General features: G+C 56.4%; 3 protein-coding genes across 3 annotated transcripts; all 3 read left to right on the forward strand.

Annotated features, from left to right (window-relative positions):
* Nucleotides 1-2,096: 2,096 nt before the first annotated feature.
* Nucleotides 2,097-3,559, forward strand: LOC307067035 (metallothionein-1E-like; the record flags this gene model as incomplete). The annotated part of the gene is made up of 3 exons (XM_079724303.1): nucleotides 2,097-2,124; nucleotides 2,697-2,762; nucleotides 3,468-3,559. 3 exons carry the CDS (start codon nucleotides 2,097-2,099, stop codon nucleotides 3,557-3,559), a joined length of 186 nt encoding a protein of 61 aa, XP_079580429.1.
* Nucleotides 3,560-6,644: 3,085 nt separating this feature from the next.
* Nucleotides 6,645-8,248, forward strand: LOC307066352 (metallothionein-1E; the record flags this gene model as incomplete). The annotated part of the gene is made up of 3 exons (XM_079723484.1): nucleotides 6,645-6,672; nucleotides 7,385-7,450; nucleotides 8,157-8,248. The coding sequence occupies 3 exons, from the start codon at nucleotides 6,645-6,647 to the stop codon at nucleotides 8,246-8,248; spliced, it is 186 nt and encodes a 61-aa protein (XP_079579610.1).
* A 3,899-nt stretch (nucleotides 8,249-12,147) lies between these two features.
* Nucleotides 12,148-13,610, forward strand: LOC307066355 (metallothionein-1E-like; the record flags this gene model as incomplete). Its single annotated transcript, XM_079723487.1, has 3 exons — nucleotides 12,148-12,175; nucleotides 12,748-12,813; nucleotides 13,519-13,610. 3 exons carry the CDS (start codon nucleotides 12,148-12,150, stop codon nucleotides 13,608-13,610), a joined length of 186 nt encoding a protein of 61 aa, XP_079579613.1.
* Nucleotides 13,611-16,041: the final 2,431 nt, after the last annotated feature.

The following is a 16,041-nucleotide window of genomic DNA, read 5'->3' on the forward strand; positions in this document are numbered from 1 at the left end:
ACCTACACCACAGCTGTCTCACCTCCCGGCCACATGGGGCCGGTTATGACATCACTGGAGGCTGAATCCGGCCTCTCCTTTTTCAGGGCTGCAAGGGTCTTCGGAGACAGTCCAGCTGTGCTCCTGGCTGCAGAGGTGGGAGGCTGAAGCCCACAGAGGTCACAGAGCTGTGCAGAGGGCTCTGACTGCCAGCTCAGGGCTTTCCCACTGCTGCCTCTGTGCCAGGTGTTCAGTGTTCTCACCTTTCATGGGATGACATGGTGTCCGGTTGGGCGGGGGGCTGCAGTCAGCCTGCAGGAGGGCCAGTCCCATCTGTGTCACACATAGCCCTGTGACATAACCTCTCTCTGGCTCAGTCTCCTCTGCTCTAAAGGGCAAAATAACAGTGTCTGGCTCTCGGGATTACAGAATTGAATACATGCAAAGAAGGTCAGAACATACTGGGCACTCAGGGAGTAATCTATCGTACCACCGATTCATTTATTTATCTCTTTATTTATTTGTTATCATTAGCCTAGGAGACATTGTCCTCCTTCCAGACACGCAAGCAAGGATGGTGTGTTTAGCTCTGTGCTCTGGGCCGTCCTCATCAACCCTGTGAGCCTGGGACCAGTTCCCCTGAGAGGGTTATCCTGCCTTCACGCAAAGAGCCGTTGACACTACAGGTAGAAAGCCGTGAGTAACACAGTCGGTGTCCTCCTAACACATACAGAAGGATCCTGCCATTTCTGCTGTCACCTGCATCAGGATTTCCTTACCATTCTCTTTTCAGCGATTTTCCGAAATACGTTATACCAAAAGAAACCTCTTGAGCACTACTGAAGGAGAGAGTCAGAAGGTAGCCACAAAGTCATAAATCCATTCCTATTCTGTCACTCTGGTCGCCCCCAGGATTGAGCTGGACATGGTAGAGACGGGCTGAGGACACAGCTCTGCGCCAAAGGGGAGCTTTCTCACTGACTCCCTCTCTCAGCTGCGAAGCGACAAAAGCACAGAAGCAGGGCACCACTCCCCAGCACCGTGTGCCTGCCTCCGGAGCCTCCTTGTACTGTAGGTACTTTGGCCTTTGGGAAACGGGCTCCTGACTAGGATCTCCCTTCCCGGTTGGTGTGACAGTTCAAAGAGCAAAAGTGATTAACAAGGCTTGGCCTGGACTCCACGGTGAGTAACTGTCGGGACTACTCAAAGGGAACTATCCACTTGTCTCGCTTTGTTATTTAACGCCAGGGCTGCCTATCACCTACAATGACGCCGTCCCTGGGGAGCATCCCATGATTAGGGAACCTCCACCCTGGCGTGGGGTGGACCGGCTACAGTGAGGAGCCCCCCTGGAAAGTTTAGGCAAAGAAGCCCCCGCCGAAATGAGCCATGATCCCTCCAGGAAAGGAAAACACAAGTGAGGAGGACTAGCGGCTGAAGGCAATGTTCACCGCGCTGCCGTTCCAGGAGACGGTACCGGAAACGTGCTTCCAAAGGACCGTGGTGGGGACCGGGGCTGGCAACGCCTGGGGACACATGGGCTGGGCGAAACGGTGGTGAGGGTCACATACGCCTGCCGTCTCTGACACCGCTCCCCGGCTCCAGCCAAGCCAGGGACACGAGCGGGAGGCGGGGGCTGTTCTCAGGCTGCAGGAAACGGCGACCCGCAGGCCGGCGGCGCGGGGCCCGGGGCGGGGAAGACCGGAGGACGCGGGAGCTGGATTCCTGCACAACCCGCCAACAGGGTGGCTGCTCCCGTCGGGCACATTGGGAAGGGGCGGCCAGGGGGCTGGGACACCGCTTACCGCACGGCACCCGGTTCCTCCGCTCCAGCCGGCACCGAAGTGGAATCGTGCGCTCGGCCCCGCCTGTTGCTCACAGCCCGGCCCAGGGCGCTGAGGGCGCTGCGGACGGCGCGGGCGTGGGCGCGGGCGCGGGCGCGGGCGCGGGCGCGGACCCGCGGGGCGCGTGCAAGGCGGGGGCGGGGCCTCTGCGCCCGGGCCGCCTCCTCGGCCTATAACTGAGCCCCCGGGCTCCTCGCTCCCACACGGCCCCCACCGGACCCGTGCAGCCGCTTCGCCCCTTGCTTTGGACCTCGGGCCTCACTTCTCCTCCAGATGGACCCCAAGTGCTCCTGCCCCACTGGTAAGGGAGCCCTGGCTTTGAGCCTTAGGATGCCCCCTTCCCAGGCACAGGACGACAAGGGAGGGTTTTGAGTTTGAGCTCAGGAGGACTCCTGTCACGGGTCCGGGGCTTTCTTGGGAGCCAGGCCCCTGGGAGCAGGTCAGTCTCCCTTTGCCTCTCTGTTAACACTGAGGTCACGGGGGCTCCAGGCTGTCCTGATTGAGGTCACCCAGCTGGTCAGGGGATTGCTAGACCGGGACCCAGTGTTTGGAGGAGGCCTCGGAGCTGCCAGGACTGGATGGGAGGAGGGGACACTGCCTCTTTGGGGTTCAGGCCATGGGCCCTGGCCCCCGGCCCCAGTCACCCTGGGCTGGGTCTGGAGCCTGGGACCTTCCCTGTGGAGTCCCATCAGGAGGGGACCTACTCTCCTTGGACCAGAAGAGACGAGCTGGGGCTTCTCTATCCGCCTGAGTGGACACGAGCTCCCAGGACTGGGTCCTGACGGAGGAGGGCTCAGGGAGGCATTGCTGACCGTCTGCTGTAGCTCCTGCATCCCTCTCCCTGCTCACTGCTGGCCTTTCCCTTCCTGGCAGGCGGCTCCTGCAGCTGCGCTGGCTCCTGCACCTGCAAGGCCTGCAGATGCACGTCCTGCAAGAAGAGTGAGTGTGCGGGGCCTTCTCTGGGAATGCGGGGTGTGGGCTGAGTGCGAGGAGGGAGCCCAGAGCTCAGCAGGCAGGAGCAGGAGAGAGACCAAACTTCCCGGCACCCTCCTCACCAGAAAGGGATTCCCAATCAGAGCTGGAATCGCCTTCGACGTGACCGAGACCCAGGCGCGCACTAGAGAACAGGGAGACTGAGGCCCAGACGGGTCACCAACAAACAACCTCAGACCTGTCACTAGAACTAGTCCTCCTGCCTCCTGAGGCCCGCTTCTGAATCCTCCCAGGGACTGAAGCACTGTAGGGACATGAGCGAGTGACCCTGTGTGGCTTCTCGGACCTGGTGCAGCCCCTTCCTGTCGAAGCAACCCAGAGCTTCCCTATCCCGAGCGGGAGCTACTCTGTGAGGGGTTTGCCTCCACTTTGATCCTGAGGACGTGGCTCACATCACTGGTGGTGCTGGGGGCCGGCTTTCTCTTGCCCCAGAGGCCCTGCTCACTGTCTGTCCAAGGCGCTGTGCCCTGTCCTGGGCACAGATGGGGCAGGCAACCTGAACCTAGTGCCTGAGAGCAATTATCTCAGGACAGAGGACACCATCGTAAACTCAGGGTCTGGGCCTGAGGGCGGCTGGGGCCAGGCCTGGTGTTGGGAAGGGTGGTTGTGGACAACGCGTGGTCCGACTGCACGCTGCCCTTGCCTCCCCAGGCTGCTGCTCCTGCTGCCCCGTGGGCTGCGCCAAGTGTGCCCAGGGCTGCGTCTGCAAAGGGGCCTCGGACAAGTGCAGCTGCTGTGCCTGATGTCGCGGAGAGCCTGCCCCAGGTGTCAATGGAGGACCACGGGCCGACCTGTGTTTTTATACAACTCTGACTTGATTGCTACATTCCCTTTCCTATGAAATATGTGAGTTGTAATAAAAGCTGTTGACACTCTTCCGACTCGGCTCTTTTTTCTGTGCATTGGGAATAAGGGCTCCTGCCCTACACCAGGGCTGGTGTAGGAGACTGGATGAGAAGTGCAGAGACTTGGGTACTGGAACAAAATGTGAGTCCCTCACAAACTGAGTGCCTAAGACAAGCCACACTCCCTCACTGGGTTCATCTTCCGTAAAATGGAAGAGCATTAGACCAGATGCTCTAAGGGTGTTGAGCAGATACAAGGTCCCCTCCATTCTCATGGCAAGGGTTCGTGGCATGGCAAGGGTTGGTGACTTCTCCATGCCTCATTTCCCATCCTCTGATTTCCCTGGCTAACTTCACGTCCTCATAGATTTTAGGCTTCATAGACTCTAAAGAAGCTGGAATCACACCTCCAGTTACCTGAATCCCTACCTGGAAGTCTCAAACTCCCCGCACTGAAAGATGTGTGAATTTTCTAGCTGTGGTTTTTATTTTCTAACGTCACAAACCTAAACTTTGGTAAAATAAAATTAAGTGAACTACTAAGAAAAATTTCAAAGGACACAAAATACAAAACCCAATTGTTGATTCAATAAATTTGAATAAATGTATGAGGATCAGAGTAGTACAGGAAAAATTTAAAAAGTAAAAACATGTTTGTTCACCTGAAACTAACACAATATTGTAAATCAGCTACACTTCAATTATTAAAAAAAAACCATGAGTTCATCAAAGGAGTATGTTGAACACGGAAAACACTTTCAAACGCCCCACTGTGTGGATCACCCACACCTGAAGTAGCTCTTCCCACCATCCCCACAGGGAACATCCGTCTCGGCTGGCCCAGTGCCAGTGAGAGGACACCTGCTACCCCTGAGAGCTCCCTGTGGTGAGTTGGCTCTGAATCTTTGGAAGTTCCTTTAGGTCAGGCTGAACGCTGCCTTCAAAATCCAGCCCTTGGCTACTGGAAACCACAAAGTGACTAGGAATTTGTAGGTAATGCCCAGCCACTTCCCAACAAGAGGCAGAGTACCTGGAAATTGGTTCCAGATGAAGGACTTCATGTCTGCCTGTGCAGGGTAGTGTCAGATTCTGCATTTACAACGTGGTGGTGGTATTTACTAGGAAGGAGTGAGGCGCTGAGTGACCTGTAAATAATGGCGAGAGCTGGTCCTCCTGACAACTTCTGGAGGGATTTGCTATTTGATGGAAAGTCAAAGAGAAAGACGAGTCACGTGGCCCAAGTGTCAGGACCACACTCACCCACAGGTGTCCTGTGTGAAGAGGGGATTTCAGGAGCCAGCCTGTGCTGGGTGCGTGGGTGCTGGTGTCAGGCAGTCTTGGTTCACAGACCACAGTGGCCCTTACCAGCCGCGTATCCTAAATGAGTCGCTCGACCTCTCTAAGTCTCCATTTCCTATAAAAAGGAGATGATATCCCTGTGTGGTATTGAGAGTGGCCTAGCTCCTCACTAGGGCTTAATAAACTCTGTCTATTAGGATGCTTCTGTTCACAGTGACTTTACTGGGACACAATCTTGCTGAATTCCAACAAGCTCTTGGGGAAAGGCTCATGGTTTTGCAAGCATCACTCCAGGCTGGAGGTTAAGGTTTGATTGCAAATTTACTGATCCACTGGCAGGGGGAGTGTGGATGCCCTGCAATAGCCCCCCACCCCCCCAGGATAAAATGCTGCCACACCATTTGGAGAAACACAAAATCAATGCCCACCCTTCCTATCACTTGATCTATATTGAACCAGTAACACAGTGAACCTGCAGGGGCTGGAATGATTGCGCCAGCTACCCAGAGTTTCAGCAACCTGCCTAAGGGCACACAGATCATATTCAGAGGTCTGAAGCTATAGCAAGGCTGTCTCACCTCCTTGCCAAAGGTCGCTGATTAGGAGGTCACTGAAGGCTGAGTCCTGCCTATCATTACTCAGAGCTGGAAGTGTCCTTTCAGACAGTCTAGTTGTGCTTCTGGCTGCAGAGATGGGAGACTAAAGTCCAGAGAGGTCACAGAGCTATGCAGAGGGATGTGACTGCCTGCTCAGTGCCCTTCCCACTGCTGAATACTGAAAGGGAAATAACCACTTGTCATGCTTTGCTATTTAATGCCAGGTCTGCCCATCACTTACAATGATCCCTTCCACGGGGTGGGATCTCATCCTTTGGGAACCTCCATCCTGGTGCAGGGTGGACTGGCTAGGATCAGGAAATCCCCTGCCAAGTTTAGGCCAGGAGCACAGGGACAAGTGTGCCCATCCATCCATTCAGTAGTGCAGAAAAGAAGGAAGGATGGGAGGCAGAGGCCTGAGTTGGTCGCGGTGCTCTTACGGAGAAACGTTAGAGAAACGCTGCCTAAGGACCATCGTGGGGACCAGGACAGGAAATGGTGGGGGAAGAGGGAGTCGGAGGATTGGTGGTGAAGGTCACATCCACCGCCGCTCTCTGCACACAACTCCCAGGATCCAGCCATGCCTGGGACGGGAGCGCGAGACTAGGGTTGCACACGGGCTCCGGAAAGGGGGAACCTGAAGACAACAGCGCGGGGGCCGGTGGTGGGGAAGACAGCGAGGATACAGAGGCTGGCTTGCTGGAAAATCCCGGAACAAGGTGGCTGCCGCCCTCGGGAAAATCGGGAGGGGCGGACAGGGAGGCTAGGACACCGCGCACCTCCTGGCAAACAGTCCCTACCGGCGAGCAGGCACCAAATACGGCTCTCCGTGCGCAGAGCGGACCCACGTACACTGGGAGAATCCTGTCTCGGCCCCAGGGGTTGCTCACGGCCGGGCCCCCGGCGCTGCGGGCGGGGCGGGCGCAGATCCGCGGGGCGGGTGCAAGGAGGGGGTGGGACCTCTGCGCCCGGGCCGCCTCCTCTGGGTACAAACACTGCAAGCAGGCTCCTAGGCTCGACACGCCTCCCACCAGCTCACGGGCCTCTTGGCCGCTTGCTTTCTACCCCCGGCCTCGCCTTGGCTCCAAATGGACCCCAACTGCTCCTGCCCCACTGGTAAGGAACCCCTGGCTCTGGGCCTTGGATGCCCGCTTCTCAGCCCAGGACACAGTGTCCCTGGGGTTAGATGAGGAAGAAGTTTCAATTTGAGCACAAGTGGACGGCCACGGTTCACCCAGTGCTTTCTTCCCAGCCAGGGCAGCGACAGCATTTTTTTAATCTATTTTTTGTTTTTTGTTTTTTGGCTGTACCACTCAGCTTGTGGGAGCTTAGTTCCCTGACCGGGGACGGAACCCAGACACTAGGAAGTGAGAGCGCTGTCCCGTAACCACTAGATCGCCAGAGATTTCCAGCCTCTATTTTTGAATGGGGGGTACAGAGGCTCAAGACTGCCTTTGTTGAGGTCACCCAGCAGGTCACGGAATTGCTAGACCCAGGGTTTGGAGGAGGCCTCGGAGCTGCCAGGACTTGATGGGAGGAGGGGACACTGCCTCTTTGGGGTTCACGCCATGGGCCCTGGCCCCCGGCCCCAGTCAGCCTGGGCTGGGTCTGGAGCCTGGGACCTTCCCTGTGGAGTCCCATCAGGAGGGGACCTACTCTCCTTGGACCAGAAGACACGAGCTGGGGCTTCTCTATCCGCCTGAGTGGACACGAGCTCCCAGGGCCGCGTCCTGACGGAGGAGGAGGGCTCAGGGAGGCATTGCTGACCGTCTGCTGTAGCTCCTGCATCCCTCTCCCTGCTCACTGCTGGCCTTTCCCTTCCTGGCAGGCGGCTCCTGCAGCTGCGCTGGCTCCTGCACCTGCAAGGCCTGCAGATGCACGTCCTGCAAGAAGAGTGAGTGTGCGGGGCCTTCTCTGGGAATGCGGGGTGTGGGCTGAGTGCGAGGAGGGAGCCCAGAGCTCAGCAGGCAGGAGCAGGACAGTGACCAAACTTCCCGGCACCCCCCTCACCAGGAAGGGATTCCCAGTCAGAGCTGGAATCGCCTTCGACATGACCGAGACCCAGGCGCGCACTAGAGAACAGGGAGACTGAGGCCCAGACGGGTCACCAACAAACAACCTCAGACCTGTCACTAGAACTAGTCCCCCTCCCTCCTGAGTCACGCTTCTGAATCCTCCCAGGCACTGAAGCACTGTAGGGACATGAACGAGTGACCCTGTGTGGCTTCTCGGACCTGGTGCAGCCCCTTCCTGTCGAAGCAGCCCAGAGCCTCCCTATCCCGAGCGGGAGCTGCTCTGTGAGGGGTTTGCCTCCACTTTGATCCTGAGGACGTGGCTCACATCACTGGTGGTGCTGGGGGCTGGCTTTGTCTTGTCCCCAGAGGCCCTGCTCAGTGTCTCTCCAAGGCGCTGTGCCCTGTCCCGGGCACAGATGGGGCAGGCAACCTGAACCTAGTGCCTGAGAGCAATTATCTCAGGACAGAGGACACCATCGTAAACTCAGGGTCTGGGCCTGAGGGCGGCTGGGGCCAGGCCTGCTGTTGGGAAGGGTGGTTGCGGACAACGCGTGGTCCGACTGCACGCTGCCCTTGCCTCCCCAGGCTGCTGCTCCTGCTGCCCCGTGGGCTGCGCCAAGTGTGCCCAGGGCTGCGTCTGCAAAGGGGCCTCGGACAAGTGCAGCTGCTGTGCCTGATGTCGCGGAGAGCCTGCCCCGGGTGTCAACAGAGCAACCAGGACAAACCTGCATTTTACCGTTTTTCATACAAGCGGACCTGACGCTACATTCCTTTTTCTGTGAAATATGTGAGTTGTAATAAAAGTTGTTGACTTTATTCTGGCTCTGTCTTCCTTTGTCTGTCTTGAACAAAGAGACGCCGTGCCCATCAGGGCTGGCGTGGGGAACTGGACTGGACGTGCAGAGACCTCGGCTCTGGACCAAAGAGTACCCCCCCACCCCCCAAAACACACGCACACGGAGCGTCTTAGCCCCTTAGGTTAAGTTGAGCTTCAGTTTCTCAGCTCCAAATGAAAGCCTCGCCAGATGACATAGGGCACTGGACACACAGAGGACACACTCCCTCTATTCCCCTTACGAGTATGGATTGCAGAGAACGTTGTCCATTTCTCATTTTCCTTCTCTGGGGGCCCCTGCCAAACTCAGTCCTCGGTGATGAGAGCCTGGAAAAGTACCCAGAGGGGATGGAATCCCACACCCCTCTTGTTTGACTTCTACACGGGACTGGCGTCTAAAACACCCTGGAAAGACCTATTTGTATTTTCGGCCACAGTTTTAACCCTGGTCAGTAAAAAGAATCGCTAAGATAAAATGTAAAAGGACACTATATGTGACACCCATTTTTCCCTTCAACACGTCAAATCACCTTCATACGTGGAGGAGCAATTCTGAAAGCTGGACGCTTTCATATGCTGCACTTACATGGAAGGTGTGCCCGAGTCCTGGGAACGCTTCACAGATGCCCCACTGTGCGGACCACACACGCCCGGAGCAGCCCTGCCCCCTGCCTCCCCACAGGGAACATCAGTCTTGGCTTGCCCAGGGCTACTGACAGGACACTCGCCACCCGTGACAGCTCCCTGCAGGGCCTTGGCTCTGAATCTTCGCAAGGTCCTCCCTAGATCAGGCTGACATCTTCCCTTCCCTCAAATGCAGCCCGTGGCTACTTGACACCCCGATAGTGATTTGAATTTGGTGGGAATTTCCCAGCTGTTTCCCTGAGACTTGCTTTCAGAAGAAGGACTTCATGTGTTCCTCTGCAGAGTGATGGTGGTGCTGCAGTGCGGAGGGCCTGGTGCTGTTTATTAGCAAGAAGTGTGTGCTGAGGGAACAGGTAATATAGTTCAGGTGTTGCGCCCCCTGGCGGTCTGGGGAGGGAATTCCTAGTTGATGGGCACTCGGAGAGAAAGAGGAGACACGTGGCTCAGAAGTCAGGAGCAAGATTGCCCACAGGTGCCCTGTGTGAAGGGGGCATTTCGGGAGCCGGCCCGTTCTGCGTGCGTGGGTGTTGGTGTCAGGCACTCGGGTTCACAGCCAGCATGCCACTTCCTGACCTGGCAAGTCACTGATACTCTCTGAGATTTCATTTCCTCCTTTCGATAAAAAAGATTAATTTCAATGAGGGGGAATAAGCCAGATAGTGGCCTGGCTCCTAGCTCGGGCTTCCCGAACGGTGTCCTTTATGATCGCTCTCTCCACACGGACATTTGTGCACAGAGAATCCTTGAGCTCCCAACAAGCTCCTGGAGAAAGGCTCCCTGGTTTGCAAGCAAGCTCATGGTGAGGGCAGAGGTGGATAGGAACCTTGCTTATCCAGTGCCAGAGGGCGTAGGGATGTTCTCCAACAAGCCCCATGGAACGAGTCACCGCCACAGCATTTGCACAGACTCAGTGAACCTGCAAGGTCTGGAGTGATGGTGCCAATTGCAGAGAGGTTAAGCAACTTACCCAAGGGCACACAGCCTATACTCAGAGGACTACACCTACACCACAGCTGTCTCACCTCCCGGCCACATGGGGCCGGTTATGACATCACTGGAGGCTGAATCCGGCCTCTCCTTTTTCAGGGCTGCAAGGGTCTTCGGAGACAGTCCAGCTGTGCTCCTGGCTGCAGAGGTGGGAGGCTGAAGCCCACAGAGGTCACAGAGCTGTGCAGAGGGCTCTGACTGCCAGCTCAGGGCTTTCCCACTGCTGCCTCTGTGCCAGGTGTTCAGTGTTCTCACCTTTCATGGGATGACATGGTGTCCGGTTGGGCGGGGGGCTGCAGTCAGCCTGCAGGAGGGCCAGTCCCATCTGTGTCACACATAGCCCTGTGACATAACCTCTCTCTGGCTCAGTCTCCTCTGCTCTAAAGGGCAAAATAACAGTGTCTGGCTCTCGGGATTACAGAATTGAATACATGCAAAGAAGGTCAGAACATACTGGGCACTCAGGGAGTAATCTATCGTACCACCGATTCATTTATTTATCTCTTTATTTATTTGTTATCATTAGCCTAGGAGACATTGTCCTCCTTCCAGACACGCAAGCAAGGATGGTGTGTTTAGCTCTGTGCTCTGGGCCGTCCTCATCAACCCTGTGAGCCTGGCACCAGTTCCCCTGAGAGGGTTATCCTGCCTTCACGCAAAGAGCCGTTGACACTACAGGTAGAAAGCCGTGAGTAACACAGTCGGTGTCCTCCTAACACATACAGAAGGATCCTGCCATTTCTGCTGTCACCTGCATCAGGATTTCCTTACCATTCTCTTTTCAGCGATTTTCCGAAATACGTTATACCAAAAGAAACCTCTTGAGCACTACTGAAGGAGAGAGTCAGAAGGTAGCCACAAAGTCATAAATCCATTCCTATTCTGTCACTCTGGTCGCCCCCAGGATTGAGCTGGACATGGTAGAGACGGGCTGAGGACACAGCTCTGCGCCAAAGGGGAGCTTTCTCACTGACTCCCTCTCTCAGCTGCGAAGCGACAAAAGCACAGAAGCAGGGCACCACTCCCCAGCACCGTGTGCCTGCCTCCGGAGCCTCCTTGTACTGTAGGTACTTTGGCCTTTGGGAAACGGGCTCCTGACTAGGATCTCCCTTCCCGGTTGGTGTGACAGTTCAAAGAGCAAAAGTGATTAACAAGGCTTGGCCTGGACTCCACGGTGAGTAACTGTCGGGACTACTCAAAGGGAACTATCCACTTGTCTCGCTTTGTTATTTAACGCCAGGGCTGCCTATCACCTACAATGACGCCGTCCCTGGGGAGCATCCCATGATTAGGGAACCTCCACCCTGGCGTGGGGTGGACCGGCTACAGTGAGGAGCCCCCCTGGAAAGTTTAGGCAAAGAAGCCCCCGCCGAAATGAGCCATGATCCCTCCAGGAAAGGAAAACACAAGTGAGGAGGACTAGCGGCTGAAGGCAATGTTCACCGCGCTGCCGTTCCAGGAGACGGTACCGGAAACGTGCTTCCAAAGGACCGTGGTGGGGACCGGGGCTGGCAACGCCTGGGGACACATGGGCTGGGCGAAACGGTGGTGAGGGTCACATACGCCTGCCGTCTCTGACACCGCTCCCCGGCTCCAGCCAAGCCAGGGACACGAGCGGGAGGCGGGGGCTGTTCTCAGGCTGCAGGAAACGGCGACCCGCAGGCCGGCGGCGCGGGGCCCGGGGCGGGGAAGACCGGAGGACGCGGGAGCTGGATTCCTGCACAACCCGCCAACAGGGTGGCTGCTCCCGTCGGGCACATTGGGAAGGGGCGGCCAGGGGGCTGGGACACCGCTTACCGCACGGCACCCGGTTCCTCCGCTCCAGCCGGCACCGAAGTGGAATCGTGCGCTCGGCCCCGCCTGTTGCTCACAGCCCGGCCCAGGGCGCTGAGGGCGCTGCGGACGGCGCGGGCGTGGGCGCGGGCGCGGGCGCGGGCGCGGGCGCGGACCCGCGGGGCGCGTGCAAGGCGGGGGCGGGGCCTCTGCGCCCGGGCCGCCTCCTCGGCCTATAACTGAGCCCCCGGGCTCCTCGCTCCCACACGGCCCCCACCGGACCCGTGCAGCCGCTTCGCCCCTTGCTTTGGACCTCGGGCCTCACTTCTCCTCCAGATGGACCCCAAGTGCTCCTGCCCCACTGGTAAGGGAGCCCTGGCTTTGAGCCTTAGGATGCCCCCTTCCCAGGCACAGGACGACAAGGGAGGGTTTTGAGTTTGAGCTCAGGAGGACTCCTGTCACGGGTCCGGGGCTTTCTTGGGAGCCAGGCCCCTGGGAGCAGGTCAGTCTCCCTTTGCCTCTCTGTTAACACTGAGGTCACGGGGGCTCCAGGCTGTCCTGATTGAGGTCACCCAGCTGGTCAGGGGATTGCTAGACCGGGACCCAGTGTTTGGAGGAGGCCTCGGAGCTGCCAGGACTGGATGGGAGGAGGGGACACTGCCTCTTTGGGGTTCAGGCCATGGGCCCTGGCCCCCGGCCCCAGTCACCCTGGGCTGGGTCTGGAGCCTGGGACCTTCCCTGTGGAGTCCCATCAGGAGGGGACCTACTCTCCTTGGACCAGAAGAGACGAGCTGGGGCTTCTCTATCCGCCTGAGTGGACACGAGCTCCCAGGACTGGGTCCTGACGGAGGAGGGCTCAGGGAGGCATTGCTGACCGTCTGCTGTAGCTCCTGCATCCCTCTCCCTGCTCACTGCTGGCCTTTCCCTTCCTGGCAGGCGGCTCCTGCAGCTGCGCTGGCTCCTGCACCTGCAAGGCCTGCAGATGCACGTCCTGCAAGAAGAGTGAGTGTGCGGGGCCTTCTCTGGGAATGCGGGGTGTGGGCTGAGTGCGAGGAGGGAGCCCAGAGCTCAGCAGGCAGGAGCAGGAGAGAGACCAAACTTCCCGGCACCCTCCTCACCAGAAAGGGATTCCCAATCAGAGCTGGAATCGCCTTCGACGTGACCGAGACCCAGGCGCGCACTAGAGAACAGGGAGACTGAGGCCCAGACGGGTCACCAACAAACAACCTCAGACCTGTCACTAGAACTAGTCCTCCTGCCTCCTGAGGCCCGCTTCTGAATCCTCCCAGGGACTGAAGCACTGTAGGGACATGAGCGAGTGACCCTGTGTGGCTTCTCGGACCTGGTGCAGCCCCTTCCTGTCGAAGCAACCCAGAGCTTCCCTATCCCGAGCGGGAGCTACTCTGTGAGGGGTTTGCCTCCACTTTGATCCTGAGGACGTGGCTCACATCACTGGTGGTGCTGGGGGCCGGCTTTCTCTTGCCCCAGAGGCCCTGCTCACTGTCTGTCCAAGGCGCTGTGCCCTGTCCTGGGCACAGATGGGGCAGGCAACCTGAACCTAGTGCCTGAGAGCAATTATCTCAGGACAGAGGACACCATCGTAAACTCAGGGTCTGGGCCTGAGGGCGGCTGGGGCCAGGCCTGGTGTTGGGAAGGGTGGTTGTGGACAACGCGTGGTCCGACTGCACGCTGCCCTTGCCTCCCCAGGCTGCTGCTCCTGCTGCCCCGTGGGCTGCGCCAAGTGTGCCCAGGGCTGCGTCTGCAAAGGGGCCTCGGACAAGTGCAGCTGCTGTGCCTGATGTCGCGGAGAGCCTGCCCCAGGTGTCAATGGAGGACCACGGGCCGACCTGTGTTTTTATACAACTCTGACTTGATTGCTACATTCCCTTTCCTATGAAATATGTGAGTTGTAATAAAAGCTGTTGACACTCTTCCGACTCGGCTCTTTTTTCTGTGCATTGGGAATAAGGGCTCCTGCCCTACACCAGGGCTGGTGTAGGAGACTGGATGAGAAGTGCAGAGACTTGGGTACTGGAACAAAATGTGAGTCCCTCACAAACTGAGTGCCTAAGACAAGCCACACTCCCTCACTGGGTTCATCTTCCGTAAAATGGAAGAGCATTAGACCAGATGCTCTAAGGGTGTTGAGCAGATACAAGGTCCCCTCCATTCTCATGGCAAGGGTTCGTGGCATGGCAAGGGTTGGTGACTTCTCCATGCCTCATTTCCCATCCTCTGATTTCCCTGGCTAACTTCACGTCCTCATAGATTTTAGGCTTCATAGACTCTAAAGAAGCTGGAATCACACCTCCAGTTACCTGAATCCCTACCTGGAAGTCTCAAACTCCCCGCACTGAAAGATGTGTGAATTTTCTAGCTGTGGTTTTTATTTTCTAACGTCACAAACCTAAACTTTGGTAAAATAAAATTAAGTGAACTACTAAGAAAAATTTCAAAGGACACAAAATACAAAACCCAATTGTTGATTCAATAAATTTGAATAAATGTATGAGGATCAGAGTAGTACAGGAAAAATTTAAAAAGTAAAAACATGTTTGTTCACCTGAAACTAACACAATATTGTAAATCAGCTACACTTCAATTATTAAAAAAAAACCATGAGTTCATCAAAGGAGTATGTTGAACACGGAAAACACTTTCAAACGCCCCACTGTGTGGATCACCCACACCTGAAGTAGCTCTTCCCACCATCCCCACAGGGAACATCCGTCTCGGCTGGCCCAGTGCCAGTGAGAGGACACCTGCTACCCCTGAGAGCTCCCTGTGGTGAGTTGGCTCTGAATCTTTGGAAGTTCCTTTAGGTCAGGCTGAACGCTGCCTTCAAAATCCAGCCCTTGGCTACTGGAAACCACAAAGTGACTAGGAATTTGTAGGTAATGCCCAGCCACTTCCCAACAAGAGGCAGAGTACCTGGAAATTGGTTCCAGATGAAGGACTTCATGTCTGCCTGTGCAGGGTAGTGTCAGATTCTGCATTTACAACGTGGTGGTGGTATTTACTAGGAAGGAGTGAGGCGCTGAGTGACCTGTAAATAATGGCGAGAGCTGGTCCTCCTGACAACTTCTGGAGGGATTTGCTATTTGATGGAAAGTCAAAGAGAAAGACGAGTCACGTGGCCCAAGTGTCAGGACCACACTCACCCACAGGTGTCCTGTGTGAAGAGGGGATTTCAGGAGCCAGCCTGTGCTGGGTGCGTGGGTGCTGGTGTCAGGCAGTCTTGGTTCACAGACCACAGTGGCCCTTACCAGCCGCGTATCCTAAATGAGTCGCTCGACCTCTCTAAGTCTCCATTTCCTATAAAAAGGAGATGATATCCCTGTGTGGTATTGAGAGTGGCCTAGCTCCTCACTAGGGCTTAATAAACTCTGTCTATTAGGATGCTTCTGTTCACAGTGACTTTACTGGGACACAATCTTGCTGAATTCCAACAAGCTCTTGGGGAAAGGCTCATGGTTTTGCAAGCATCACTCCAGGCTGGAGGTTAAGGTTTGATTGCAAATTTACTGATCCACTGGCAGGGGGAGTGTGGATGCCCTGCAATAGCCCCCCACCCCCCCAGGATAAAATGCTGCCACACCATTTGGAGAAACACAAAATCAATGCCCACCCTTCCTATCACTTGATCTATATTGAACCAGTAACACAGTGAACCTGCAGGGGCTGGAATGATTGCGCCAGCTACCCAGAGTTTCAGCAACCTGCCTAAGGGCACACAGATCATATTCAGAGGTCTGAAGCTATAGCAAGGCTGTCTCACCTCCTTGCCAAAGGTCGCTGATTAGGAGGTCACTGAAGGCTGAGTCCTGCCTATCATTACTCAGAGCTGGAAGTGTCCTTTCAGACAGTCTAGTTGTGCTTCTGGCTGCAGAGATGGGAGACTAAAGTCCAGAGAGGTCACAGAGCTATGCAGAGGGATGTGACTGCCTGCTCAGTGCCCTTCCCACTGCTGAATACTGAAAGGGAAATAACCACTTGTCATGCTTTGCTATTTAATGCCAGGTCTGCCCATCACTTACAATGATCCCTTCCACGGGGTGGGATCTCATCCTTTGGGAACCTCCATCCTGGTGCAGGGTGGACTGGCTAGGATCAGGAAATCCCCTGCCAAGTTTAGGCCAGGAGCACAGGGACAAGTGTGCCCATCCATCCATTCAGTAGTGCAGAAAAGAAGGAAGGATGGGAGGCAGAGGCCTGAGTTGGTCGCGGTGC

Source organism: Hyperoodon ampullatus, assembly GCF_949752795.1.
Source record: "Hyperoodon ampullatus genome assembly, chromosome: 18".
Classification (NCBI taxonomy): Eukaryota; Metazoa; Chordata; class Mammalia; order Artiodactyla; family Ziphiidae; genus Hyperoodon; species Hyperoodon ampullatus.